The 25,924-nt window shown below is 60.9% G+C and overlaps 1 protein-coding gene across 3 annotated transcripts in view; it reads right to left on the bottom strand.

Moving 5' to 3' along the window:
• Positions 1–25,924, bottom strand: part of NAV1 (neuron navigator 1) — a 66,557-nt gene that overhangs the window by 6,598 nt on the left and 34,035 nt on the right. The window contains exons 5-25 of one of the 3 annotated variants that reach the window (XM_071768195.1): positions 21,541–21,643; positions 18,686–19,051; positions 9,594–9,732; positions 9,114–9,411; positions 8,172–8,865; positions 7,605–8,057; positions 7,362–7,403; positions 7,070–7,221; positions 6,239–6,409; positions 5,066–5,118; positions 4,875–4,898; positions 4,704–4,781; positions 4,436–4,519; positions 4,174–4,285; positions 3,402–3,523; positions 1,441–1,637; positions 1,173–1,335; positions 894–1,062; positions 538–635; positions 328–423; positions 6–165 (exon numbers count right to left, since the gene is read on the bottom strand). In XM_071768195.1, coding sequence (XP_071624296.1) covers positions 6–165; positions 328–423; positions 538–635; positions 894–1,062; positions 1,173–1,335; positions 1,441–1,637; positions 3,402–3,523; positions 4,174–4,285; positions 4,436–4,519; positions 4,704–4,781; positions 4,875–4,898; positions 5,066–5,118; positions 6,239–6,409; positions 7,070–7,221; positions 7,362–7,403; positions 7,605–8,057; positions 8,172–8,865; positions 9,114–9,411; positions 9,594–9,732; positions 18,686–19,051; positions 21,541–21,643 — 3,774 coding nt within the window. Of the gene's footprint in view, positions 1–5; positions 166–327; positions 424–537; positions 636–893; positions 1,063–1,172; positions 1,336–1,440; positions 1,638–3,401; positions 3,524–4,173; positions 4,286–4,435; positions 4,520–4,703; positions 4,782–4,874; positions 4,899–5,065; positions 5,119–6,238; positions 6,410–7,069; positions 7,222–7,361; positions 7,404–7,604; positions 8,058–8,171; positions 8,866–9,113; positions 9,412–9,593; positions 9,733–12,105; positions 12,189–18,685; positions 19,052–21,540; positions 21,644–25,924 lie in introns of those variants that run through there. The other 2 variants (XM_071768196.1, XM_071768197.1) reach the window with 2 other exon arrangements.

Raw genomic sequence — 25,924 nt, 5'->3', positions numbered from 1 at the left:
CTGACCTTTGAGTGTCACAACGATGCTGGTCAGGCCCCGGCGGCACAGCGGCAGCTCCGGTGGCTCCGCATCCAGGATTCGCTTGATGTGGCTGATGCTGTAGCTGTAGACAGACTCAGTGCTGAGCCCCAGCGTGGAAGCAGGATCCATCTTGGTGATGTAATCCTACAAGGACAAGGACAGGGCTGTCAGTGTCCCTGAGGGCTGTCAGGGAGCAAGTGGCACTCAGCAGCTCCACAAAATACTGCTAAGAAACTGGGCTAAGGAGCATCACGCATGATGGAGCAGCACAAGATGCTCTCTGAAGAGGGGTCCTTGTACTCCTACCTTGAAGACCTGGCAGACAGCCTCATCCAGCATCTTCCAGTCCACTTTCCCGCTCACCTTGGTCCAGCCCAGGAAAAACTCCTGCTGCTTCAGATCCTAGGAGCCAAGGTAGAGGTGTGCAGCCTGGGGCACGATATGCAACCCTGGGCAGGTGTCCTCTGCTCTTTTAGCATTGGGAGAGGTCAGGCTCTGCATAGAGCCCACACTTACCCCCTTGATGATGTGCTGGGGAGGCATGCGCACCACAATCCGCAGCATCAGCTCATCCTTCTGGGCACCAGCACTGACGGCGTCCATGGGGGACACGTCTGGAGACAGAGCACTGAGGCTGAGCCAGCAAGGAGAGCTGAGACACTGGGCCTGACCATGCCCAGCCTGAGCCAAATTCTGCTGCAGCAGAAGGTGGCACCGGTGGCAGGACAGACCCCTGTGCACAGCTGCCTCCAGGTGAGCAGCAGCACCTTCCCACCATCTGCCTCCTCCCAGGGTCTGGGCTGTTCCTCACCCACCACACACAAACCTCTGCCCCAGGGCCTGCCCTGTCTGCCAGCAGCTGTCACCCCTACCTGAGTCCCCCAGGCTGGGGCTGAAGGCATGGCCAAGGGTGAGCCCCAGGGAGCGGCGCGGTGAGGAGGCCGACATGCTGGTGATGTGGGGAACAGAGCCCGGCACTGCCGAGGGCCCTGGAGCCACCTTCAGGCGGTCGTTCTCGGCCTTCAGGAGATCCACCTCCAGCTGGGAGAGAACCCAGAGTGAGGAGCTGGATCCCAGCAGTTATCTCAGGACCGCAGGGACCATGGCCACCAGGTTCTCAGAGCCAGACAGACTGTGGCAGTCGTCCTCACCTGCATGTTGTGCATGGTCTCCCGCAGCTGCTCCAGCTGGTGGGCTGAGTTGAGGGCCTCCAGGCGGATGTCTGTCAGCTTCATCTCCTTCTCCCACAGCTCTGACCGTAGCTCTGACACCTCCTTCTTCTCTGGCTCACCCTCACTGTGAGCCTGGAAGAGCCTGGGCAAAGGGAGAGACAGAGTCTTGCACATGTCCCCAGCTGGAGCCCACAGCCCCCATGATCAGCCCTCCCCACCCCGTGCCACCCTTCCTGGCCCCACGCACTCAGCTGTGTCAATGCCCACAGAGGAGGACGTGGAGGATTTGATGGAGGGTGAGGCAGTCTCTGTGGAGCCATGCTGCAGTTTTGGGGAGGAGGGGGCCGATGAGTCCGGTGTGGCAATCTCCTCAATGTCTGAGTAGGATGAGGCTGATTTGGGTCCCTTCTTGATGCTGAAAGCTTTGTTGAAGGAGCTGCGTAGCTACAGGAGACAGAAATGTTCCTGTTAGGGACAGGCCCCACAGAGACCTAGCTCAGCCCTGCTCCAGGACCCCCATCTGCCTGGGACCCACAGGCAGTCTGAGCTGGGACCAGTAACACCCAGTCCATCCCCAAGGCAGGGCTGTGCCTTAACCCCAAGCTGGAGCAGTGCTGACTGGACCCTGAGCTATCAGCACCGCCGGATGGTGCATGGCCCTTTGGACAGTGTTCCAGCCCCAGTTCAGATGGCACCAAACAGCTGCACAGAGTGGGACTCACACCCTGGTCAGGCTCCCCCCAGCCCTGCTCCCATCCCAGCACCCACATTGGGGTGTTGAGGCACTGAACCCCTGGTCCATCAGAAAGGGCCAACTCCAACCTCACATTCACCCCACCACAGCCACCCCAGCAAGGACAACATCCCCCCCCCAGCCACCACCAGGCTGGGGACATAGTGCAAGGGGACAGTTTCAGCCCCACACCCTTCCTCTGCCCTGAGGGGTCCTCCTGGAAGCACAGAGATGCCATGGAGGTCCTGGCCAAGCATGCAGCATGCACACAGCACACACAGAGCAGCGGGCAGGCGAGTGGCGTGCTGAGGCCAGGCTGGACTGGGGGGTGGATGGACATTGTGCAGGGGCCAAACCAGGCCTGGGTCCTGCTTACACAGCACCAGTCTGCAGGAGAGCAGCAGGACAGGTACCCTGGGCTCACACTGTGTCCCCTGAAGGGCCAGGGCCTGCTCTGTGGGGAAGTGAGAAGAAAAGGACAGAAATTGGGCAGGATGAAGCCCAACTCCCACAGGCACCAGGCAGGTTGATCTGGGGTATCTCCAAAAGCAAACCCATTGCATTTCAGTGTAAAAAAACCAGGTGGGTACCAGGCCCTGCTGATGGCAGAAGAGCAGAGGAGCACCAGGACCCATCAGAGAAGAGCCACTCGAGGCCAGATCAGGCCAGCCCTGGCAATGCAGAGATGGGCAACACCACAGCCCAGCCCCACAGGCAGGGCTGCAGTGAGGTTCTCAGCCCCAACCTGAGCCCTGGTTACAGGGAGCCAGGAGAGCACCTGCCTTCCCTGGGTGAGGGGATTGTCCCCATCCAAGCCCTTCCTGCTGTCTCAGGGCAGTTCAGCCCCTCTACGTGGGTGCATCTTTTAGCCTTGACATCAAAGGAAGGAACCAAGACTGTTCCCAAGATGTGCACCCGGCTGGAACCCCGGAGTGGCCCGTGGAGGGGGGTTAGTGCTGGTGGGATGGGTGGGATGGGTGGTGTTATGAGCATTGTTCATTAAAATGGAGCAAGGGCCCTGGCCGGGCACAGCATGGGGTGGAGGGGACAGTATGGGACTTACCTCATACACCTGGAAAAAAAGGGTTGAGGTCAGCGTAGGGGGAGAAAAACAAAACAAAGCAAGACTTAATCACGCATCCAGCTCAGGCCACCTGGCACAGGGAAGGGGCTGCCTGGCCCTGGCTGCACTGCCAGAGCCTGCGTGGGCAGGGGACAGACAAGTGGGAAAAATTGAGGGAGGAGGCGTGCAGGACCAGGGCTGGAAAACTCCCAGGGAGGCTGGAGAGGTCCTGGTCAACATGTCAAGACCCAAATCCATGGTGGCTGCACATTTGTCCCCAGGGGACTGAGGGGACCAACACCACACTGCCAAAGTAGACCAAGACCAGCTGGCTTGTGAGGCTGACTCTTGCCAGACCCTGCCAGAGGCTCCCCAAGCCCCATTCCTCCTGTCAGTGCCCTGTCCAACCCACCCAGCTCTTCTTCTTCTTCTTCTTGGCATCTGCATCCTTGCTGCTGCCGATGCTGGAGTGGCTGGTGATGCTGTTGAGGCTGGAGATGCTGTCAGAGGAGTTCTGACGCTTGATGCGCAGCTCTGGGGCCAGCCAGGGAAAAGAGGGAGACCAGGAAAGGAGGGATCAACAAATGACATCTGCCCCAATGCCAGAGCCACCTGTGCTCTCCTCCTTGCACCCCTTCCCTTCTCCCACCCAAACACTTTCCAAACTCTTGGGGTCACCACAGAAAATGACACAGGGCTCAGACACCACACAGGCACTGCCATTCAAGACTGACTCCCAGGGAGATGCCCAGAACACACATCCTTCTGTTCCTGCCTCAGGCCACCTCCCTGCCATGCCCTGCACTCACATTGGAGTTTGGGGACTGCAAACAGCACCCTTGGGAACAAAGCCAAGATCAACAGCCAAACTGGGCTGCCAGCAGAGGGCCCAGTGAGGAGATGTCCTGGGGAGGATAACCATCCCCATCACCCTCACACAGCAGTGCTGAAACCTCCTGTGGTGACAGCTCCCGTTGTTCAAGCCTGTCTTCAGATGCTCAGAGGTCCCAGGTGGAGAAGAGCTGCTGCCCTGGCGACCCGTCAACCCATCTGAACACCCCACTGGAGTGAAGGTCTTGTGGGATCCTGTGCCAGCCCCTGGCAGGTGTAGCCCAACTGGCTATGGCCCAGTAGCTGAGGAAGGGCTGTATCCCTGTGGTGGGGGCTGCAGCACCATGCCTTACCCTTGGGGGTGACATCAGTGCCATTCAGGGCACCCTGGATCACAGCCTGGGCCTCAGAGTTCTTCTTCTTCAAGAAGTCGATGGTCTCTCGCAGGTCCAGAAGCTCCGTGTCCTGGGGGAGTCAGAGAGAATGTTCTGATGGCACAGGGCCCACCCCGAGAGCACTCAGTGCTGCTGCAAATATGCCCCCGAGTCCCACATCCCCCTGACCCACAGTATGCACAAGGGCTCCCCAACACCCACCCAGCACCCTGACACCCACCTTCTCCTCTGCAGTTTCAGCCAAGTGCCGCAGGCGGGACGTCATGCTCACCAGGCTCTGCTCAAAGGCTGCCACCAGGTTGGCCTGGGAGAGGTGGAGAAATGAGTGAGCACCCAGAGCTGAGAGCACCCGCTGCCAGGTGCAGGGTGCAAGAGGCTGAAGAGGGGAAATCGAGACCTCAGGGGCATGGGCCAGCACCAGCCCCATGCACAGCAGGGACACAGCAACATGTCCTGTCCACGGGGCAGCAGCTCCCGTGGGGACTCACGTTAGCAGACAGCTGGGAGGTCAGGGTGGCCACCTTCTCCTGCGAGGACTCCAGCTCGCGGCGCAGTTTGCGAATTTGCTGTGGGGAGAGAGCGGAGGGGGTGAGAGAGGCCGCGCACTCGGCCTCGCCACGGGGACAGGGGCAGGCGATGAGCAAAGGGCACAGGCTCACCTCAGACTGCATCTTCTCCTCAGCCTGGCAGCGCGAGAGCAGAGACAGACAGACAGACAGAGGCAGGCAGTCAGGAGGGCAGCGAGGCAGGGACAGGCTCAGCGCGAGGCAGAGGCATGCACAGAGCCCCCCGTTCCCCCCCGGCCCCCCCAGCCATGCACAACGCGGCGCAGCGCGGCGGCGGCTCTTACAGAGGAGTAGGTGGAGGAGGCGCTGGAGGCCAGGGACAGCACCGATCCGTGAACTGCAACAGAACAGAACCCCACGGGTCAGGGGGCTCCAGCTGGTGGCATCCCCTGCGGCTGCAGGTGTGGGGCACAGCAGGGTGCAGGGGATGGAGCACCCAGAGGAGGGGCTGGGGGAAGCAGAAGGTGGGAGGGTGGCTGCTCAGCACTGCCCGTCTCTCAGCACGTGGCCGGTGACCCCCTCCCCAGCCACACAGTGTGCAGCAGGAGGCAGGGAGCACCTTCCACCTGCACCCTCCTCATCCACCCACCCTGCCTGCTTCAGACGCCCCATCCAGTGCCACAATACCCTGGGGCCAACACAAGGACACCGGGCACCCACGGGGTCAGGGTGGGCTGCATCCCAGTGCAGATGCCAGTGCTGAGGGGTATCACCAGGCCCCTTGCAGCTGCATCCTCTGCTCTGAAGCTGAGGACAGGATGCACCAACCCATCTGACAGCAATGCTGCAGCACCAGAATCACAGAACCAGAAAACGGATTTGACTTGAAAAAGACCTTTTGAATCATCCAGTCTAACTGTTGTCCCAGCATTACCACTAAACCAATTCCCTCAACACCACATCTCCAGGACTCTGAAACCCCTCCAGGGATGATGGGGACTCCAGCCCTGCCCTGGGCAGCCTGGGCCAGGCCCTGACAACCCTTTCCAGGCAGAAATTGTTCCCCAGCTCCAACCTAAACCTCTCCTGGCACAACTTGAGGCCAAAAGTTCCTCTTGTCCCATCCCTTGTTCCTTGGGAGCAGAGCCCGACCCCCCCTGGCTCCAACCTCCTCTCAGGGGGTTGCAGAGAGCCAGAAGGTCTCCCCTCAGCCTCCTCTGCTCCAGGATCAACACCCCAGCTCCCTCAGCTGCTCCTGGGCAGAGCTGAGCTCCAGACCCTTCCCCAGCTCTGTTGCCCTTCTCTGGACATGCTCCAGCCCCTCAATGTCCTTCTTGTCGTGAGGGGCCCAGAACAGACCCCATGGTTCAAGGAACAGCCTCACCAGTGCTTCCTGCCTCAGTCCTGTTGGCCACACTAGTGCTGGTACAAGCTGGGATGAGGAAGGGACAAGCATGCAGGGAGCCCCAGACCCCCCAGAGTCCCTTTGCCTGGGCAGGAACACAGCACACTCTCACCATCATCCACAGGGTCCCGGAAGGAGCCCGAGCGGATCATGCCTTTGGGCTTGTCGGCCAGGGAGAGGGTGCTGCCCATCTGGGATGTGCTGTACAGCTCGAAGGTGGAGTCATGGGTGGGGATGCTGTTGGAGCGGGTGATCCGCGGGGTTGTGGCAGCAGTGGGGCTCACTACAAGAAGACAGGGGAGAGGCAGGGTCAAGAGTCACAAGGAGAACCTGGGATCAGGATGGGGAAGCAGGGCTGGGAGTGCTCCAAGAGCTGAAATGCAGAGTGGAAGCAGGGATTGTGGTCCCAAAGCAGGGGGAGCTGAGGGAAAGCTAAAACACAGATTTGCACTGGACACCAGCACCGAGGTAGCCACAGGCCTGAGAAATAAATCCATCACCCCAGGACAATGTGGGCAGCACCATGCCAGAGCCCATCACCTGCAGATGCAGGAGGGGAGCAACTCATCACCCACTGCCCCGACACCAGCAGCCCCAACCCTCCTGCCTGGGACCCACCCCAAGCCCTCCAGGATTCCGCAGGTCCTGGGAAAAGCAGGGCAGGGCTCACCCCTTCCCCTGACAGCCACCCCCAGAGCCATGGGCAGAGCCCTGAGGATGGATGAGATGCCCTGAAGCAGAGCTGATGGACATCCCTGGGCACAACCCAGCACGTCAGTAGGAGAAAAGCACCAGGCACTGGGTGTTAGGGCTGCTGGCAGTGTCAAGGAGAAAAGCAGCCCCCAGGGCAGCACCAGCAAGTCACAGGGGAGCAGGGGGTGACAGGGATAGGAGGGACAGCCTTGTCACAAGCAGAAGGGGGCTGGTGGGGGGGGGCACTGACCGATGCTGGTGAGCGGACCCTTCCCAACCAGTGCCATGGGGAGGGTGGGGGGTGAGGGCAGCTCCTGCTGATCCTCTGACTCAGGGAGCCCAGTGCTGATGGCGTGCGAATGGCGCCGCTCCTTGGCCTCCTCCTGGGAGTGGAGCTGGTACCTGGGGAGCAGAGCAGAGCCGCACGGTGAGGTTGGACCAACACCAACACGGCTCCTGCCCAGCACCAACAGCCCCTGCAGAAAGCTCTGCAATCCCAGCCCCTGCCCAGCACCGTCCAAATGCGATTCGGGCTCTGTTACCTCAACCCTTTCTTGGGCAGCGTGTTCCTGTCGCGATTGGCACTGGAAGGGAAGGAAAGATCTGTCACATCCCTGCACAGATGAAGGAAGGTGCCATTGGGGTTGAGCCACAGGGACAGCAAGCTTTTCCCCAGAAATGTAGCAGGAAGAGCCTCCAAAGCAGGCAAAGGTCATGGCGTGACTGCAGGGAAGGACTGAGCCCACAGAGGTGCCCCCAACCCCTTGCCCTCCCTCTAGCCATACCTGTCCAGATGTGAGAGCCGGGGGCTCCCGCTCCAGCCCAGCTCCCCTGTCTCCTCCTCCTCCTCCTCAGTGCTGGCAGGAGGTGCAGCAGCAGGGGTCTGGGTAGTGGTGCTGCCTCCTGAAAAGGCACTGGGCAGGCTCATGGGCATCTGCAGGGACTCCATGCTGCGGTGCAGGCCTGAGAGCTTGGGGTACATCCTGCCCTCCTTGGGGACACTGAAGCCACCCATGAGCTCCAGGCCCTGGGAGAAGCTAGCTGAGTTGATGTTAAGGATGGGGGCAGGACTGGGGCTGAAGCAGGGAGCAAGGTGCCCGCTGGCTGGGTGCAGGTCCTGGAGCTTGGCAGTGTGGGGAGGGTGCAGCTCGCTGGAGGAGGGCAAGTCCAGGCTGTTGGAGTTGACCTTGTCCAAGTTGGCCAGGGAGGGAGGCTTCACATAGGTTTTGGCAGCCGCTCTGGAGGGGGATAAAATGGTAAGGAAGCAGGTGAGATTTGGGAACTGGACACAGGTGGGCACTGGGCACAGCTGTGCCAAGTGCCTGCTGTCCTCAGAAGCGGAAGAATTGTACCTGAGAGGTGTGGGGGGCAGCTCAGCCACCTTGGCTGCCGGCGGGAGGTTAGCCTGGACTTTTGGGGTGCTCTCAGGTGAGCTGACACTCTTCATTGTCCCACACTCTGAGTCGAGTGCCACTGCTTTGGCCTTGGCCTTCTCCTTCTCACGGTCTGTCTGGTTCACAGGGGCCGGCGTGCCTCGGCCGGCACCGACCTTGGATGGCTCCTTGAGCCGTGACACCGAGATGCTGCCCTGCTTGGTGCTCAGCAGGCTGGGATCGATGCTGCTGCTGACCGGCCGGTTGGCACCACGGCCACCAGTGACACTCATGGAGCTGGACTTGGCTGGCCGGGGCAGGCTGCGGTACTGGATGTTGGAACGAGCCCCTGGAGCCAGGAAGCCAGGCTCAGGCGCGTTGGAGACATCCAGGCTTGTTTTCCTTCCACTGACGGGCTTGACGGGGATGCCAGAGCTCTTCTGGATCTTGCCGAGCGTGGCGGAGCCCCCAGCCTGCATGACGGTGGCCGTGCCGGTGGCAGGAGCTGGTTTCTTGTAGCCAAAGGAGCTGGAGGCTGAGGGCCGCGCGAGGCCTGAGGGCGGCTTCTTGGCATCAGCCGTGCGGTCACGGCCGGCGTCGGAGGAGGAGCGCTGCAGGCCTGTGCTCTTCACAGACAGCTTGCTCTTGTCGGTGGCTTTGGTCTCGGGCTTGCCTGGTAGGCAGGGAAGGATGGGTTAGTGTCCCAGGAGGCTTTGGTGACATTTGGGTGCAAACTAGGGCCACAGGGCAGGCAGGACCCTGGGCAAGCAGGGCTTAGTGTGGGGCCAGACACACAACCTGCCTGCAGGGATGCAAACCCCTGCATCCTTCAGCCCACATCCAGCCACCAGGTTGTCCCGTGGCCAACATTCTTGGGGAAGGCCCACAAGGACACTTCAGCCTGCCTGAATCGGGTCTCACCTGCCACTTTGAGGGTGCTCTGGGCCGTGTGGGTGATGGGGGAAGTTACTGCCACCGGAGGGGTCTTGCCCTTCTTGAGGGATCCCGGGGTGCCCAGGCTGACTGGCTTCTTCAGCTCACCACCCTTGGGCCCCTCCTCTCCGCCTTCTGAGGGCTCCCGCCGCCACTTGGAGGAGCCATGCTCCATCTTCAGGCTGCTGCTGTCGTAGTCCAGCTTCTTGGGAGCCTTGTCTTCCCCCTCGCCGTACCAGCTCAGCCCACTCTCTGCCAGCGAGCGCTTCTCCGAGTCCGTGCGCAGCTGCAGGCAGCACAGAGTCAGGGGTGCTCCTGGCACTGCCCCCAAACCCAGCTCTGGAGAGCACCAGCCAGCTGAGAGAGGGACACAGCAGACACCCTGTGCCATGCCTTGGTTTCCCCACACTGGCACCCTCCATCCCTCCCCTCTCTCAGGAGCTGTGGCACTGAGTCGGGGGCACTTACTGCTATGGCCGAGTTCCTGCGCGAGGCAGTGGGGGTGGAGGGCAGGGAGTTGAGTGAGGAGCTGGCGTTGAACTCCTCAGAGCTGAGGTTGTCAGAGGCATCACTGAGGCCGCTGCTGATGGAGCTGCTCTCATCCCAGCTGCAACGGCAGAGCTAGCATCAGACCTCCCCTGCCCAGCCCCAGCCCTGCCCAGTGGGTCCCAGCCAAATCCCATGGGATCTGCTGCTCTGGGGACTGCCAGGGTGCAAACCTCAGCTCCTGGCAGTGCACACTGCAGGGCTGTGGCAGGGAGCTGGGACTTGGTGGCTGTCAGCCCAGGCTGCCACAGGCTCAGCACCCCGCTGACACATGAGCCTCAGGGACCCCACATCTCCCTGTTACAGCCCCCGTGGGGGGTTTTAGGGCCAGAGGGTACCTGCACAACAAGGAGGGGCCAGCACCCACCCCAGCAAAGCTGGCAGCATCATGGTTGGTGCTGAGCCTCCTGTGCTGTTGTGAGGGTCAGGAGGATCACCAGAAAGGGCAGGGACCATCTGGAGCAAACAAACCAGCTGCCCTGCACACCCCTGACCTCACGGGGCCCCCACCCCACCTCACCACACCCTGCTCCCCCTTCCAACACCTGCGGAGGGCACAGGCAGCAGGTACAGGCACCAGCACCATGCCAGGGCAGCTGCTCCATGCCAGCAGCCCAGTGGACCGTGCACAAGCCCATCTCCATGGCTGTCAGTCAGCAACCACAGCAGAGCAGCAGAGCCCGTGCACCCACAGGCCCGTCCGGCCCCACAGCACCGGGCTGTGCCTGCGGCGATCCGGCACAGACGGGTACGGAGCATCTTCCAGCAGGATGAGCACAGCCCCTTTCAGGTCAGCAGCTGAGTAGGTCACTGGGGCCCTGCAGCCTCTCAAGGGGGCTGGAAGGAGCTGGGGGGGGGGAGCTGCAGCGATGCCCAAACTCCAAAGCAGGCAGCTCCAGCACCCTCCAGCCTGTGTCCTCTGCTCTTCACAGAGACCAGGATCTGGCCAGGGCCAGGACGGGATGTGGTTTCCTTCATCCCAGTGACAACTTATGGAACAGAGCCCTGCAGGTACTGCCACGGGTAAGGATTTAATTACAAACACATGCCCATGCTGGGCTGCTGGGCTGCCCAGCTCCAAGCATCTCCCAGCACCAGCCCCTGCTCCAGGGGTGACCTCTCTCTAGAAAAGCAATTCCTACCACAAAACAAAGCTCCTTTCCCACAGTGGCACCACCCTCACAGCAGGCAGCACTGGGAATGAGGCTGGGCTTTAGGGGGCTGCAGCCTGGGAGCACAGGGCTGTGACCAAATGTGACACTGGCTCTCTCCAGCCTGATCTTGGTGGACCAGCAGGGCAAATGCCGAATGTCCTTGCTGCCTCCCACCGGAAGCACAAGCACCCCCTGCCCTGACCCCAGGCATCTGGAGGGTCCCAGTGATAGGGGGGGCAGGGGGTGACCCCAGATCCTCCTTAGCAGCCCCACGACACGGGAGGCCAGTGCAAGGGTCGCGGGTGACATCCCAGAGCACTGCAGCCTTGCGGGGAGGCCTGTGATCCAGCGGCCTGACGTGCAGTGCTCCCAGCTCTCTTGTGCAGCACAGGGGTGCCCAAAACCAACACACGTGTGCTGTGCCCAGAGCGGCAAGGAAAGCCTCAACTCGGGTTGCACCGCGGCCACAACCACTCCCGGTGCAGAGCCGAGCCCAGGCATCCTGCACCTCACCGACCCCCCCGCACCTCAGAGCCCAGGAGAGGGGCAGCCGTGCCGCAGCGTCACGCTGGGGACAAAACTCAATTCCTGCTTTGTGCTCCAGCCCCTCCATCTTACTAACAGCGATTCCCACCTCCCCTCAGCCCGCACCGCAGCAAACCCACCCCGCAGGCAGCGCTGCACCCGCAGCCCCGCGGAGGGATGCTCAAGGACAGCGGCGGGACAGGGGCTGCGGCAGCGGGACCGTCCTGTAGCGCCCACCGACACCGACCGGAGACCCCCCCCACCCCCACCCCGTGAGGGATGCACACCCCGACCCTGACCCCAGAGCTGGCTGCACCGCAGGGGGAGCAGGGATGGACGCGACCCAGGGGCTCCCTCGGGATGCTCCGCTCCCCGCCCGGCCCGGCCGCACTCGGGTCGGAGCCCCCAGTGGGGCCCGATCCCGGCATCCCGCTGCCCGCCGCGCCCCGACGGGGTCAGATCCACCGGCCGCGGGTACCGGAGCCCCGGGAGCCCCGCTGGGGGCTCGGCCCGGCCGCGCTGCAGGTGCGAGGCGGGGCGGGGGGTGCTGGTCCCGTTCCCGAGCCCGGGGGGAGCCGCCCCGGTACTGCGGGGCCGGGCGGGGCCGCGCTTCCCGGGCCCCCTTCCTCCCCGCAACGCGGCCGAGACAAAGCACCGCCCGCGGAGCGGCCCCAGGGCGCGGGGCTTTGTCTATCGGGGCCGGGCCCGCCTCGCAGCGCACCGATACCGGTGCCGGTGCCGGTGCCGTACGGTACCTGCTGGCCAGGCGCGGCCTCCCCGCCCGCAGCATGGTGCTGCCCGCTGAGCGCGTACCCGGCGGGCCCGGGCGGGAGGGGCAGCGGCGGGACCGCCCCCGGCCCCAGCCTTAAAGCGGCCGCAGCTCCCGAGCCCCCCGGGCGCAGGATCCCTCCTAACCCACAGCCCCTCAGCCCCTCAGCCGGGCCTGTGTTCCCCCACCTCTGTCTCTGCTGCCCCTCAGCTGCCCTACATCCATCCCCACGGGAAGCACCGGTGCCCCCCAGTCCAGACCACAATGTGGCCCCAGTGTCCCCCCAGCACATCCCTCAGCCTGGCCCCAGCGCCCCCCTCCCCAGCCCCTCTCCCCTCCTGATGTGGGGCTCGGGGGGGGCTCTGCCCCTGCCCACCCCTCGGGGTGTCGGGGTGGCTGCTCCCACCAGCCCCAGCTCCCCACGCTGCACTTCACCGACCAGAGAACCCTCTGTTTCTGTATTTCTTTCTCTTTCGGTTCATAGCAGAGCTATGCCCGAGGGCAGGGTCCTCGCTGGGACAGTGACATTGGGGTCACCTTTGCCAGCCTGGCCGCAGAGAGTGTTAACTGTAGCCCTGGAAAACCAGAGCCGGTCCCTGCGGGCCGGGAAATCAGTAATTCCTTCCCCGAGCCTCCCTCGGCAGTGGCAACGCCTCTTGGCTCCCTCCTCGCCCCATCGCTCCCTGCACGGGGCTTGTCCGGGCGAGGCAGATGCTGCAGCACAGCGGGGCCAGGGGAGGGACCAGGACATCCGTGTCCAGACATCACTGTCCCCGCCATCACCATCCCCTCCATCACTGTCCCCACTGGTCAGGCCCTGCCAGCACCCACCATCCCAGCAGCAGCTCTTGACCAAGGGCCACTTGGCCTCGGCGGTGTCACCATCCTGGTACCTCCTGCAGGCCACCAGCTCTGCTGTGGGACAATGGCCCTTACACTGCTGACAATGTCCTGGTCGCCCCTTCACCGCCCCTTCAGCCCTGGTGTGGGGCCCTGGCCCCCCATCTGTGCATGCCAAGGGCTGCAGCAGCACAGCCTGTCCCCACAGTCCCTTCAGCCTGGCACTATCCAGACCCTGCCCCCTCCCACCCCTCCTGTCCAACTGCCCCAGCCCCACCACAGCCCCGGCCTGGGCAGCTCTTGGAGGAGCAGCTCTGGCTTTTGCTGGGCCCAAGTCCAGACTCAGGGTGCCCGGGGAGCAAGGAGAACCAGACCAGCAGATACAGACAGCCCAGCACCAATGGTTCCTAGGAAAGGCAGCTTGGACACTGCTGGAGCCATGAATCTGGTGATGATGGTGGAAAATCACTGCTGGGGACACCAGCCCTGCCACTCTGGAACACATGGACACACGGCAATGCCACACAGGCACCAGACCCCTCTGGAGAAGTCTCCCCAGCTCATTCCCCAGTCATCCCCAGCCACTGCTGCTAAAGCCACAGGGTTCCAAGTGTCTCTGTTTCACCCATCTCACGCCGGCACAGACACACACTTGTGTGCCAGATGGACCCACTCATGTCCCTGCCAGGTTGGTGCTGCCGAATCCCTGCCACCTACCCAAAATCCACCCTGGACTGAAGCAAAGCCTCCCTTAGTCTGCTCTCCCCCTTTCCTCCTGCTCTGCCATGCCTGCTGCAGGAGGGCTTGCACCAGAGGATCCCCACACCCACATCCATGGGTTGCTGGCACCGAGGGAGCTATGAGGATGTACCACTGGAATTCCCCATCACATCCCCATCCTGCTCTGGCACGACCACTGAGGAAAGCACAGGCACAGCCCAGCCTCTTCCCTCCCTCCTCTTCTCCTCCATTTAATGGGGCAGAAAAACCAATTAGCTGCAATAAATCATGGCTGGGGGGGTTGGGGACTCCCTGCAGGCACAGGCACGGGCAGAGGTGGCTCTGCTTCCCCCTCATGCCCACTTCAGCAATCACCTCAGGGCATCACGACACCCATAACTCCCTCCCAGACCCCCTTAGGATTGCCACAGCTCCCTGCATGACCCCCATATACTCAAGAGCCACGCAGCCTCACTTAGAACTCTCAAGATTTCTCTAAGCTCTCCCCAGACTCCCCTAAAGCCCAGTGTAACCCCTAGGACAACCCCAAAACCCAGGAACCCCCCAGGTAGCACAAGCCCCCACCACAGGCTGGCATACCCTGAATCCCAATGCTTCCTATGTTCAATTTGGGTAACAGGATCTGGCCCCCTTCACCAAAACCACATTCAGAGGAACAGAGCACTGCAGAGACCTTGCAGATGGGGAAACTGATGCAGGGAAAGAGGTCTAACTCTCCCAAGCTCACCAAGCAGAAGAGGATCAGTATTACATCCCAGAAGCTCCAGGCAGCACACTGCCTGTGTTTCACTGCCTGTGGTCCCCTGGTCCCCCAGGTCCCTGAAGGGTGCAGGGAATTGTCCTTGTGGATCCCTGGAGAGTGCAAGGCCCCCATGAGGGGGGACCCATGGCTGCGTCTCTGCTCCAGCTCCTGGCTGCTGGCTGCACTAAAAGCAGGTCCTGATTTCCCCAAAGCAGCGAGGCCAATGCTGGGGGGTGTCAGCACCAGCAGGGAGCCCATGCAGGGAGCCCAGCTGTGTGCCCAGGCAGTGTGACACACTGCTGAGCTCAGCCAGCCCCGCTGCAGGGGGTACAATGCCAGGTCACCCCTCTGACACCGGGTCACACCTCTGACACTGGGTCACCCCTCTGACACCGCACGAGTGGCGGTAACCCCGGAGGAAGTGTGAGTCCTCGTGTGGGGATCTCCAGCTGCTTTGGGAAGGGTGATACACAAAGCCTCACCCGAGGCCATCGTGGTGACACAAAGGGCTGGAGCAGCCACGTGTGGAAGCCAGAGAGTCCCAGGGCAGAGCTGGGGTGGAGGAGCAGCGTGACTCAGCCTGCTTGCGAAATTCCTATTTTTCCCGTTGTCTGGACAAGCCAGTGGCCTCAGACACCTTTGGCAAGTGGCCAGTGGCTGGGTTTGGGGGGCAGATCCCCCTGAGCAGCTCTCCCTGGGGTGTGTGGGTGTGTAACGTCAAGCCCTGTGATATCTCTGCTCCGTGTTCAAACCCAGCTTCACCAATGAAGCTTCACCAGAGCTTCCCAAATCCTGGGCATGTGCTGACCCCCTTGGTGCCCTGCATCCCCCAAGCCCCACAGCCCCGGATCCCCTTCCCAAAACATGCCCCACTGCCACAGGAGCTAGGCCCCAGCAGCCCCAGGGGGGTCAAACCCCAAAACCAGGATCCAGCTGGGACACAGCCTGGGGCAAGGGCTTCAATGGTGGTGGTGCCCAGCAGGGTTTTGGAGGCCCCTTTGTGGGACCACCCCCTGTCCCCAGCTGGAGGGAGGAACACCACCGAGTCCCGGCACGCAGCGCAGTGCAGCAAATATCCAACACTATTTCCCTCTCCAGTCCCCTGGCCAGCCAGGCTGGGGACCTCCACACTCTCCAGGCCATGTGCAGGGCCATGGCCGTGCCCCACAGGACGTCCCCACCAAGAAATGACTTCATGGGTTCACTGGGACAGCAGCAAGGGGTCAGGATGGGCCAGAAAACACCGAGCGAGGGGAGGTCGAGAGAAGAGAGCAGAAAACCAGCACCAATCAGTGCAGGAGGAGAATGGCTGCTCCCCTGCCACTCCCGGGGAGCTCAGCCAAACATCTGCTCACACCCCCGGCTGAGCTGAGCTCAAGTAGCTTTGAGGGAGCCAGAGCCAGGCCAGCCAGAGCACAGCGGGTGGCAGCTCCAGAGCATCCTTCCCATGGGGATGCTGCTGGCAGTCCCCAGACCCGCTGGAGGGGACCACAGGCTCTGCAGTGCCTGGCTCCCAGCAGCACAGTCATGGTGGCATGGGACAGTGCCTGGGGTGTACCTGAGCTGGACACACATGCTGGTTCCTGACCTGGCTCATGGTCCCAAAGCTGCCACGGCTGCATTTAATGTTCATGAATGGAGCCAGGGCTGCACCCAGCTCGTAGGGGTGCAGATGCTGCCATCACTGCAGCGGGGTAGACAGAAGCCATGAGTGCTGACCAGAGGGGAGCAGGCAGGCACGGCTGGGCAAGAAGCCAGGAACACTTCTGTGTCTCCCTGCTCTCACCTCCAGACCCGATCATCCCAACCCCTCTCTGAGCTGTGCCCCAGGAACCTCACTGCTTTCTTGGCTGGGCTCACCCCAACCACCACCCTGACGGCCTCATCCTGATCCACCCCCACAGACAGCCCCCACACCCCAGCTGTGCCTTGCCTACCTCTGCTCTCTCTCCTTCCAGGCTGCCTCCCCAGCAAGCCGCAGGGATGCCGAGTCCCATCCTGCAGCCCCGCACGTCTCCAAGGGGCATGAGCCACTGTGTCCTCTGAGCTGGCTCTGACCTACTGCCCTACAAGCTGGGTGTGCACAAGCGCCGTGCAGGGAGGTGCTGGCCCGGCGGCCCAGGCTGGGGCTGATGGACCCATCTGTGGCACTCGGCTCCTGCCCGGTGCATTAGCGGCACGGGGAGACAGGGCCTGGGGCTGTGTTTGCTTTCTAGGTCAGAGCCAGCTGAGGAGGATGGGTGAGGGGCTGCAGTGGGTGAGGGGCTGCAGTGGGTGGGTGCTCCCAGACGGCTCTGGCGAGAAGGGGATGCACCTGCTCCCCACCCAGTGCCCAGGCCCCTGGAAAGGGCACCCCAGCATCCCATCCCCAGCACCCAGCTAGGGACATCCCCTGGGGACAGAGGCCTTGCCCACCCTGGGGTACCCCACAAGTCCTGCTGTGAGGCCACAGGGGGTGGAGATGTGACCAGGTCACTGCATGACCCCACGTAGCAGCGATATCCCGGTGATGTTGCTGGCCCCCAGGACACATCCCTGTGGATGAAAGGGTCCTGTGATGCCCCAGATCCTCTCCTACACCCATCCCTGGGGTGGGGCACTCAGCACAGGGCACCCAGTCTGCCTCTGCACCCATGGTTGATTTCCCTTGGGACACATCCAGGGCATCACACTGGGTATGCTGTGCAGGAACAGGTACTGCAGCACCCAGCAGTGGCAGTGCCAGCCCACTTTGCTGTGGCACTGAAAGCCTCACCCATTCCAGGGGGCTGTGGTGCTGCCTGGGCCTCTCAGGGGGCTCAGCCATGCAGGGCTCCATCCCCAAGGCCCCTGCCCAGGGCAGTGCAGAGCTGAGCCTGGGGTGGGTCCCACCAGGGCTGTCCCTTGCCCATGCTCTGCCTGCTCTTGCTGATGGAGACAAAGTGATGCCCCTCCCGGCACTGCCTCACCAGCCAAGGGCACCCCAAGGTTATCCACCTGCACAAGCAGCTCTGAGACAAGGAGGGAGATGGAGCAGTGGAGCCCTTCACCCCACAGCCAGACCCACTGTGGCCCCAGCCACCCAAGGCAGCACAAAGCCACCACATTGCCCATCACAGCCTGCAGTCCAGTGGCCGGTGGCAGAAGGTGGTGACATGGGTTATGGTCCCCAGCAGGGGACCACACTGAGCCAGCTCACAAGCATAAGGCAGCCCCTCAACATCACCCCACGTGTCTGTAGGAAGGACAGGTCTGACACCCCCGAGCTGGAGCATCACAGGGGCAGAGGCCAGCACAGACACCCCTTGGTGTGTGTCCCCTCTGCTGTACCACGTGCCACATGGGCCACCTCTGGGGAGCACTGGCCCCCGGGATGGGTGTGAAGCCACAGGCTGTGCTTTATCCTGCAAGAAGCTGACGTGACTACAACAAGTCCAAGAGGACCAGAGCCCTGCCTGTCAGGAGGCCAAATACCTCCTGCTGCTCTGGGACAACTCAAAAGCTGAAGTTATTTATTTTCTCCTGTACTGAAACAGGAAACCTCCAACATGCTGAAACCCTGGAGCCCTGCCAGAGCCAGGGGCACCTCAACAGCACAGCAGGAGCAGGATGCATCTGGAAAGAAAATGCAAGCCTTGGGTGTGCTATATTGTGCCCACCTGGCACACCTGGCCCTGGCCCCATGGGTGGGGGGACAGAGGCTGGTGGGGGTCCCAGAAGGAGGGGGCCCTGTTCAGCAGCACACCCTGCTCCACCATGGTGCCACCCATCAGTAGTGACACATCAGTGCCCAATGCTCACTGGGGTGCAGAGACCTGACTCAGCCTGTCCCACCAGAGGCCACCGGCACTGCCAGATGGATGCAGGACATCCCTGCAGTGCCAGGGTCAGAGATGGAAGCTCACTGGTCTGAACTGGGAGAGCACTTCTGACAGCAGCAGTATTTACCCCACACACTACATGCCTTTCTCAGCTCTTTGCTGTGGGAACTCCCAGATCAGGTCGGACACTTCCCATGCACTGGGAGAGCAGCACACCCCAGCTTAAAGACTCAAGGTCCCCAAGCAGCCCCTGCTGTCCCAGCACCACCAACACTGCCAGGACTACACTGCCTGGTGGGTGTGAGAGCATCTCTTGGGACTGGGGACACGATCACCCAGCCAGGCTGGCTGTGACCCCCGTGCTCCTCCACCCAGCCCTGCTGCCCGCTTCACCGCCAGCCCAGCAGGAGGAGGTGAAGCCTCCAGGAGATGCAGGCACTCACCCTGTGGTGATGTCCTCATCCTCCGTCAGTGTCTTCCCCATCAGGTCACTGTCACTCATGTAGCCCGACTTCAGCTCCACGTCATCCGTGTCCAGCGCCTCCACCAGCTCCAGGCGGGAGATGTGGCTCAGCTTGCTGGGGCTGCGCATGGGCATGGTGTGCGAGTAGTGCGCCCGCTCCCCGTGCAGGTACCAGCTGGGGGTGCCCTCCGAGCGGCAGCTCCCCCCGACCGAGGGCGCGTCCCCCGCCTGCAGCCGCGGGCTGGACTGCCCGTAGCGCCAGGAGAGCGGGGAGGAGCGGTTGGAGAGGCTGGAGACGCTCCGGGGATTGGCCTCATCGCTGTCGTAGCAGGTCATCTCCAGGGAGCTGCGAGGATGGGGTGCAGGGGGGGTCAGGGCAGGGCACAATGGGCAGCCAAGGTCTGTGCCCTGCCTCAGCCTCCCCCATACTGGGGCTGCGAGAGCTCAGGAACCAAAACTGCCCAGTTTGAGGCAGCCAGGCAAGGCCAGAGGCTCCCCAGATTGTGGGCACAGGGATGGCAGAGGTGTCCTTGTGGCCAAGGCCAGTGGCATCCTGGGGCGCATTAAGAAAAGTGTCCAACAGGCTCAGGGAGGTTCCCTTTTCCTTCTACTCCGCCCTGGGGAGACCACATCTAGAGAACTGTGTCCAGTTCTGGGCTCCAGGACTCCACCCATCCACCCCATCTGCACTCACCGGTGTCTGGTTGGTGCCCATTTCTGCCCAGGGACTGTGGAGCAGGATGTGGGGGGCAGTGGAGAGATTTCTGTCTCCCTGCATCCCAATAAAACCCGAGACGCAGGACAGGATAAACTGGGGTGGTGGCACCTTGCTCCCAGGGGACATGGCAGTGGGCTGTGCCAGGGAGTGGGGGCTGGGAGCAAAAGGATGCTGAGGAGCTGGGTCCCTGCCATCATCCTGCCAGGGCGAACCCCTGCAGAGTGAGTCCCCATGCCTGGGCAGGAGGGGACACCCCAAGACAGCCCCCTGCCAGCTCTCCAGCCAGCCCAGAGCCCATGAGTGCATCAGGAACAGGGAGTTCAGTTATTCCCTGCACCCTTCGGGTGTATTTTGGGTAAACAGAATGTCAAGGAGTGATGCCCAGGCTAAATTTAGACACCAAAAATTATTATTTCTTGGAATCACTGCTTGGGAACCCACAGCCCTCAGCTTGGCTCCAAATGCTTCTATCAGTGAGCTATTGCCTAGCTTGGATTAAATGGTCCTGCAGGAGCACCAGGAGACAAACCCCTGCTGCATGACTGAATCTGAACCCAGGAACTACACAGAAAACTAGGAAGTTTGTTAAAGCAGAACTAAAAGGGGCAGATAAAAGGGTTTTGTCAGCAGCACAAAGGCTATTTAAGGATGTTTTGTCAGTGGCTCAGAGCAGATGCAAACCACATCTCCAAGAGGGACTTCAGCAAGGCCCTGAGGACATGTGCAGCCCTGCAGCCCAGTGCAAAGGCTGCCAGAATACTGTGATGTCTTCCAGGAACAAAGTTGCATCCCACTGAGGAAACAGCAAAGGCTGAGTCCCCACCACTGGATGGAAGAACATAATGAGGAAAACAAGAGAAATTTGAGGAATAATTTGTGGAAGGAGTAGAGAGCCTGAAGTGGCTCAGGGACACTGGTGACACGGGGCACATCCAGCAGACTGCAGATGACATCTGTACTGACATGCTTGTAGGAAGTGTTCCCAAGAGCTGAATTAATGGGTACGTGTGTAATTATGACATCCCAGGAAAGAGCTGACACAGCTTTGGTAAAGGAAAACCCAGCCCACAGCCTCGGTGGAGCTCCTGGAGGGATGCAGGGAACACACTGCCAAGGATGCTGCAGGCCACCAGGAGATGGTGGATGAGTGCCCTCACCAAAGGCAGATTAAACTTCCAAATAAACTCAGATGCCATGGGATAAAAGGGACAATCCTCATGGATTTAAGAACCACTTATGGGACAGAACACAGGGGCAGGCATTTCTGAGCTATCTATGGTTGGTTTTTTCTGTGGCAAGGATCTGGCCAAGGACTTTGCCACACAATCTGCTCATAACTCATCAAGAAAAGGGAATGATAGCAGAGTCAAAACCCAACAACAATTTAATCACCCTTCACGTCCTTGCCCTATTTCCCATGGATCAGAGCTGAGCACTGGGGTGAGAAGGCAGCAGGTGAAGCTTGACACAGATGAATGCAAAGTGAATGCAGAGCTAACACAAAGCAGCTCTGACTCGGTGTGAGCAGCACCAGGCTGCCAACCAGCTCCTACACTGAGCAAGGGGATGGCAGAGCAGTGATGGATAATGCCAGGGAATCATCAGCTCAGGGAATACTGCTGCAGCCCATGCAAATCCCACTACTACAGCACTCAGAAAAGATCCATAAAGTGCAGCAAGGACAAGCAAGGTCTCGATGAGCTTCTGGGTTAAGATGAGATAAATCAAGGGCGTGTTTCACCCTGGACAAAGCTGATTCTGGGGCCACCTGGGGAAGGACCCTAATGACGAGCAGTGGGTGAAGGTGCAGGGGGAAGCTCCTGCTTTTTCCCCCTTCCAACACAAAAGTGAGGATGAAAGGAGACCACGAGGTGGCAACAAACGCCAGAAGGATGTTCCCCTCCCCTCGGCTTTCCCGAGTCGCTGACAGCAGGCACAGCCTCTCTGCAGAGCCCAGGCTGCACCCATGGGGAGGGAGCTGGGGAGCCCTGGGGTGATGCCCCCCCCCACCCAGCGCTGGCAAGGTCTGAGCAGACCCCGAGAAGGCTCCCTTGCTGCCTTGAGAAAGGAAGTGGTTGTGGGGGTGAGGTAGTGGGGGTCTGGTGTTGGGGCCTTACCTGTGAGACACCTGAGAGCCCCTCAGGCTGGACATGGTCTCCTCCAGGTTCTGACGAAGGTCCAGCACGTTCTGCACTGTCCTCTTCCTCTGGGATTCAGGGTCTGCAGAGAGACACGGTGGTGGCTTTAAAGGGATGAATGGCTCCTGCACCCCTCTGCCCTCAGTTGTGCCCCCCAGACCCTTCTCACACCCCTCAGCCCATGGCTCTGACCTCCAGCTCTCATTGTGCTTACTGAGAAAGGACAGAGCAAGGCTGGCACCACAAAATGCCACCTCCAAGGGTGCCCTGGCTGGGATGGGGTTGTCTGATCCAGGAAGGATGAGGAGGGCAGTGGCCAGTGAGGCAGGGGGCAATGAGTCAGGCCATGGAACCCACAGGGGTGACAGGAGGCCAGCTACAGGCAGGTGACACCAAAGCACTGTGACCCTGCTCCATGGGGCCACACACAAGGAATTGCCCTGGAAAAACATCCCCAAACATGCACCAGCATCCCCCAGGCTCAGGGGGTGCTGTGGCCCAGGGACACAGGCACTGCAGCAGCAGGACAAGCAAGGATCTGTTGGGAAGAAGAGACATCCAAGCCCTCTCCTGCCTTGGCCTGGGGAAGATAGGCTGTGCCACTGGCTGAGCAGCTGGCAGGGCTGGGAGCCCCTGAGCTCCTGCTGCCCCAGGGCTGCTCCAGGTGTGCAGACCCCGAGTACAGATGTGCACACACACACATATGGACACACATGGACATGCGTGTGTGTGCACACACCCCCCCAGACACCCACCCCCGCGTGCTTACAGCCCAGACACCAACCACGTCCTGGCTGCAGCCCCAGGTCACAGTCCAGGTCGCTCCAGCCTTTGGAATCACCCCAGGAAAAGCAGCAACTCTCACTTGGGAAAGGGCCAAACCGGGACTGGAGGAGCTGCTCACCCACCTCTGGCACACATCCTGCTGGCTGCACTGCTGCCAATGCCTGTCCCCAATGTGCTGGGACAGGGAGGTGCCACGGGGCCCCCGCACTCTGAGATCCAGGTGCAGCAAGGGGCTGGGGGCTGCCTTGGGGCTGGCTGAGCCACAGCATGTGAGAGCTGAGCTGAAACCGGAGCCGCTGGGAGAGGCTGGAGTGTGGGAACAGCAGGAGCACGATGGATTCCTCCCTGCATCAATTTAGCAAGCTTCCCCCAGCCAGATGTTTCCAGCTGTTGGAGCAGGGAACAGAGGGGACGGCTCAGCCTGTGCCATGGCGGGGTCAGTGGGACACCCTGGCTCAGCCAGGCTCATTTCCCTGCTGCCACTGGCCGGGACATGTCCTGCAGTGTCCCCTCTGCTGCCCAGGGCTGCAGCCATCCCCTCTGCCTGGACCTAGCTTGGTTCTCAGCTCCCTGTTGATCCCACAGGCTCTGTGCTGCTGTCTTGGAGGGAAGGGGTGCTGGCTCTGGCCCTGTGCTCCCCAGGCCCAGCCACACAGAGCAGAGCAGCCCCCAGGCACAGCCACTGCCCCCAGGCACTTTGCAGGAAGGATCCACTGCCTGAGTCACTGTCCCCTGTGCCAGGCTGGGCATAATCTGCCCTTACCACACAGGGCAGATTATGCAGCCTGCAGCCATGCTTGGGCTGCTAACCTGTCCCCCAGCCTGTCCTTTCTTAACACAACACGTGGGGAAACTGAGGCAGGAAGACCTACACCTGACCACTCCACGTTCTCCTGCCTGTGCTGGGGCACTGCTGCCTGCTACATGGCAGGGGACACCAGTACAGCCACTTGGTCCCACGGGGGCCCAACACCCCCATCAGCAGTGCCATTGCTGGGAGGAGTAGGGGCGAGGCAGGATGTGGGACTGCAGGCAGCCGAGGAGGAAGAGGAGGAGGAGGAGGGAGAGAGTTGTGCTGTGAAGGGCACGTGCTGCAGGTCAGACTGTGCCGGGCACCACAGGGCCAGGGAAGAGCCAGGAACTCCGCTGTGCTCACATCCAACCCTTCCCACTGCCTCCAAGAGGGAGCCATGGCAGCTCCTCTGCCTGCACAACGGGGTGCAGACAACGTGGCCAAGGACGTCAAGGAATGAGGAAATCATCGGCTCCAAACAGCGTGTGACAGCTCGTTTCAAAGGAGCATGTGGCCAACAGCTCCCACTGGGGCCAGGCAGAGCCATGTCCACGGGACACGTGTGCCCCATGTGCCTTGGCACAGAAACACGTGTGTGTGTATGCGTGTGTGTGTGTGTCTGTCTGTCTGTCCGTGTCTCTGTGTGTGTCTGTGTGTGTCTGTGTGTCTGTGTGTGTGTGTGTGTGTGTGTGTGTCTGTGTGTGTCTGTGTGTGTGTCTGTGTGTGTGTGTGTGTCTGTGTGTGTCTGTGTGTGTCTGTGTGTCTGTGTGTGTGTGTGTGTGTCTGTGTGTCTGTGTGTGTGTGTCTGTGTGTGTGTCTGTGTGTCTGTGTGTCTGTGTGTGTCTGTGTGTCTGTGTGTGTGTCTGTGTGTCTGTGTGTGTGTGTCTGTGTGTGTGTCTGTGTCTGTGTGTCTGTGTCTGTGTGTGTGTCTGTGTGTCTGTGTGTCTGTGTGTGTCTGTGTCTTGAGTGTGTGTCTGTGTGTGCCTGTGTCTTTGTGTGTGTCTGTGTATGTGTCTGTGTGTCTGTGTGTCTGTGTGTGTGTCTGTGTGTGTGTGTATGTGTCTGTGTGTCTGTGTGTGTGTGTGTCTGTGTGTGTCTGTCTGTGTGTCTGTGTGTCTGTGAGTGTGTGTCTGTGTCTTGAGTGTGTGTCTGTGTGTCTGTGTGTGTCTGTGTGTGCCCATGGGTCACCTCAGTGCTCGTCTATATCGTGCATATGTTCACATGTGGGCCACATGGTAGCAGAACCCCTCTGCCTGCAGGAAGATGCACATGTGAATGAACACACCAGTGCCTGCAGCCTTGCACGCGTGCCCACGTCTACGTAGGCACCAGGATGGCACCAGCCAGCACCGATACCAGCACGAGCGTGCCAGGCTTGCACGGCTGCACCGCCTGTGCCTGTGTCTGTACGCTTGGCAGGAGCCTGGCCCTCACATGTGTGTTTTCCTGCCCCCCACAACCCAACCATTCTTGTTGCAGAAGATCAGACCTAGGAAGGACTCCTGGTGACCAAGTAAAGATCTTAATGGGCAGAGGGAATTTCCTGTAAAAGGCCTCGTGGTGTTTCTGAGTCATTATGGTGAGCCTCTATTCCACGGTAGCTGCAACGAATTTCCCCAGGCTGTGAAACATTTTTAACCAGTTTCTCAATTCCTTCCAGAGCACTGAAAAATACACTAATAAACTGTGCAATAAAAGCTATTCTCCTGGGGCCATGAGACTCCTCCAGCCCATCCGAGCTCCCCAGCCACACAAACCCTCACACACTTCTCCCCCCAAGCTGCCCCAGCCCGTGCTCCCAGCTGCCTTTATGAATTAATCTGCCCAGGCATCATTTTGCTGGTATTTTCCTTTCAAACCCTCTGCTCTGGAACCCAGAGCCTGCTGCTGCCAGCCCTGGGGGAGACCCAAGCCCCCAAGCCTGGTGCAAACCTTCCCAAGCCCTGTGAGTTCCCAGCTCACACCCTGCAGCGTGCGATCCGCTTCCCGGTGTCCTGGCGTGCAGACAGCAAAGTCTTTCCATATGGAGTAAAAAGGCTTTATCTTGCATTTCCTACATCCAGCTCTGATTCATGCTCCTGGATGGCTGGGCAGAGGGATGGTTGCAACCTGCAATCCTTCTCCTTCTGGCTTACTTACTTCTCTTCCTCCCACCCGACAGCTACCAAAAGTCTCAATGAGCAGGGGAGATGGCTCACAGGGCTCTGTGGAGTGACTGCCAGGACCAAAGTCTTTGCTTCCACCATTGGCCTCATTTTCCAGCCCAGCCCCAACCCCGCATGCTTCCCCAAGGGATGTATGGGGACCCTGGAAACCCACCCTGTCTCTCAGGAGATGCCCCAGGGCCCCCAGAACAGGCAGAGCATGCACCCCCTGCACAGTGTCCCAGGAGGCCATCTCACCCTTTCCTTCAAATTTGTTGTCCCACCCCATCAGAAGGTGGTGAGTTCTTTAGCACCCTCTGTGATTTCACTGCTTTAATGGCCAGGGGCTCCTTGGTGTGAGCTGAGGGCTGGCTGTCAGCCCCATGTCTCCTGAAGTAGTGCTGGGAGCAGGTCCTGCCCCTTAGGGGCAAGGACAGGACTGGGAGCTCTGTGCCATCCAACACCCTGGGTGCCCACAGGGCTGGCCAGCACCTCCCAAACACGTTGGACAAACTGACAGGGAAAATGTGGCCACCATCCCCAGGTGAAGGCAACAGCCTCTGGGCTGGCAGAGATGGAGGCAACAGTCCCTGGGGACATTAACAACCCAGGGAACGTGCAGAGGATGCTGCAGATACCT

This window comes from Heliangelus exortis, chromosome 25 (genome assembly GCF_036169615.1).
Source record: "Heliangelus exortis chromosome 25, bHelExo1.hap1, whole genome shotgun sequence".
NCBI lineage: Eukaryota > Metazoa > Chordata > Aves > Apodiformes > Trochilidae > Heliangelus > Heliangelus exortis.
This window is presented reverse-complemented; position numbering and strand designations above follow the sequence as displayed.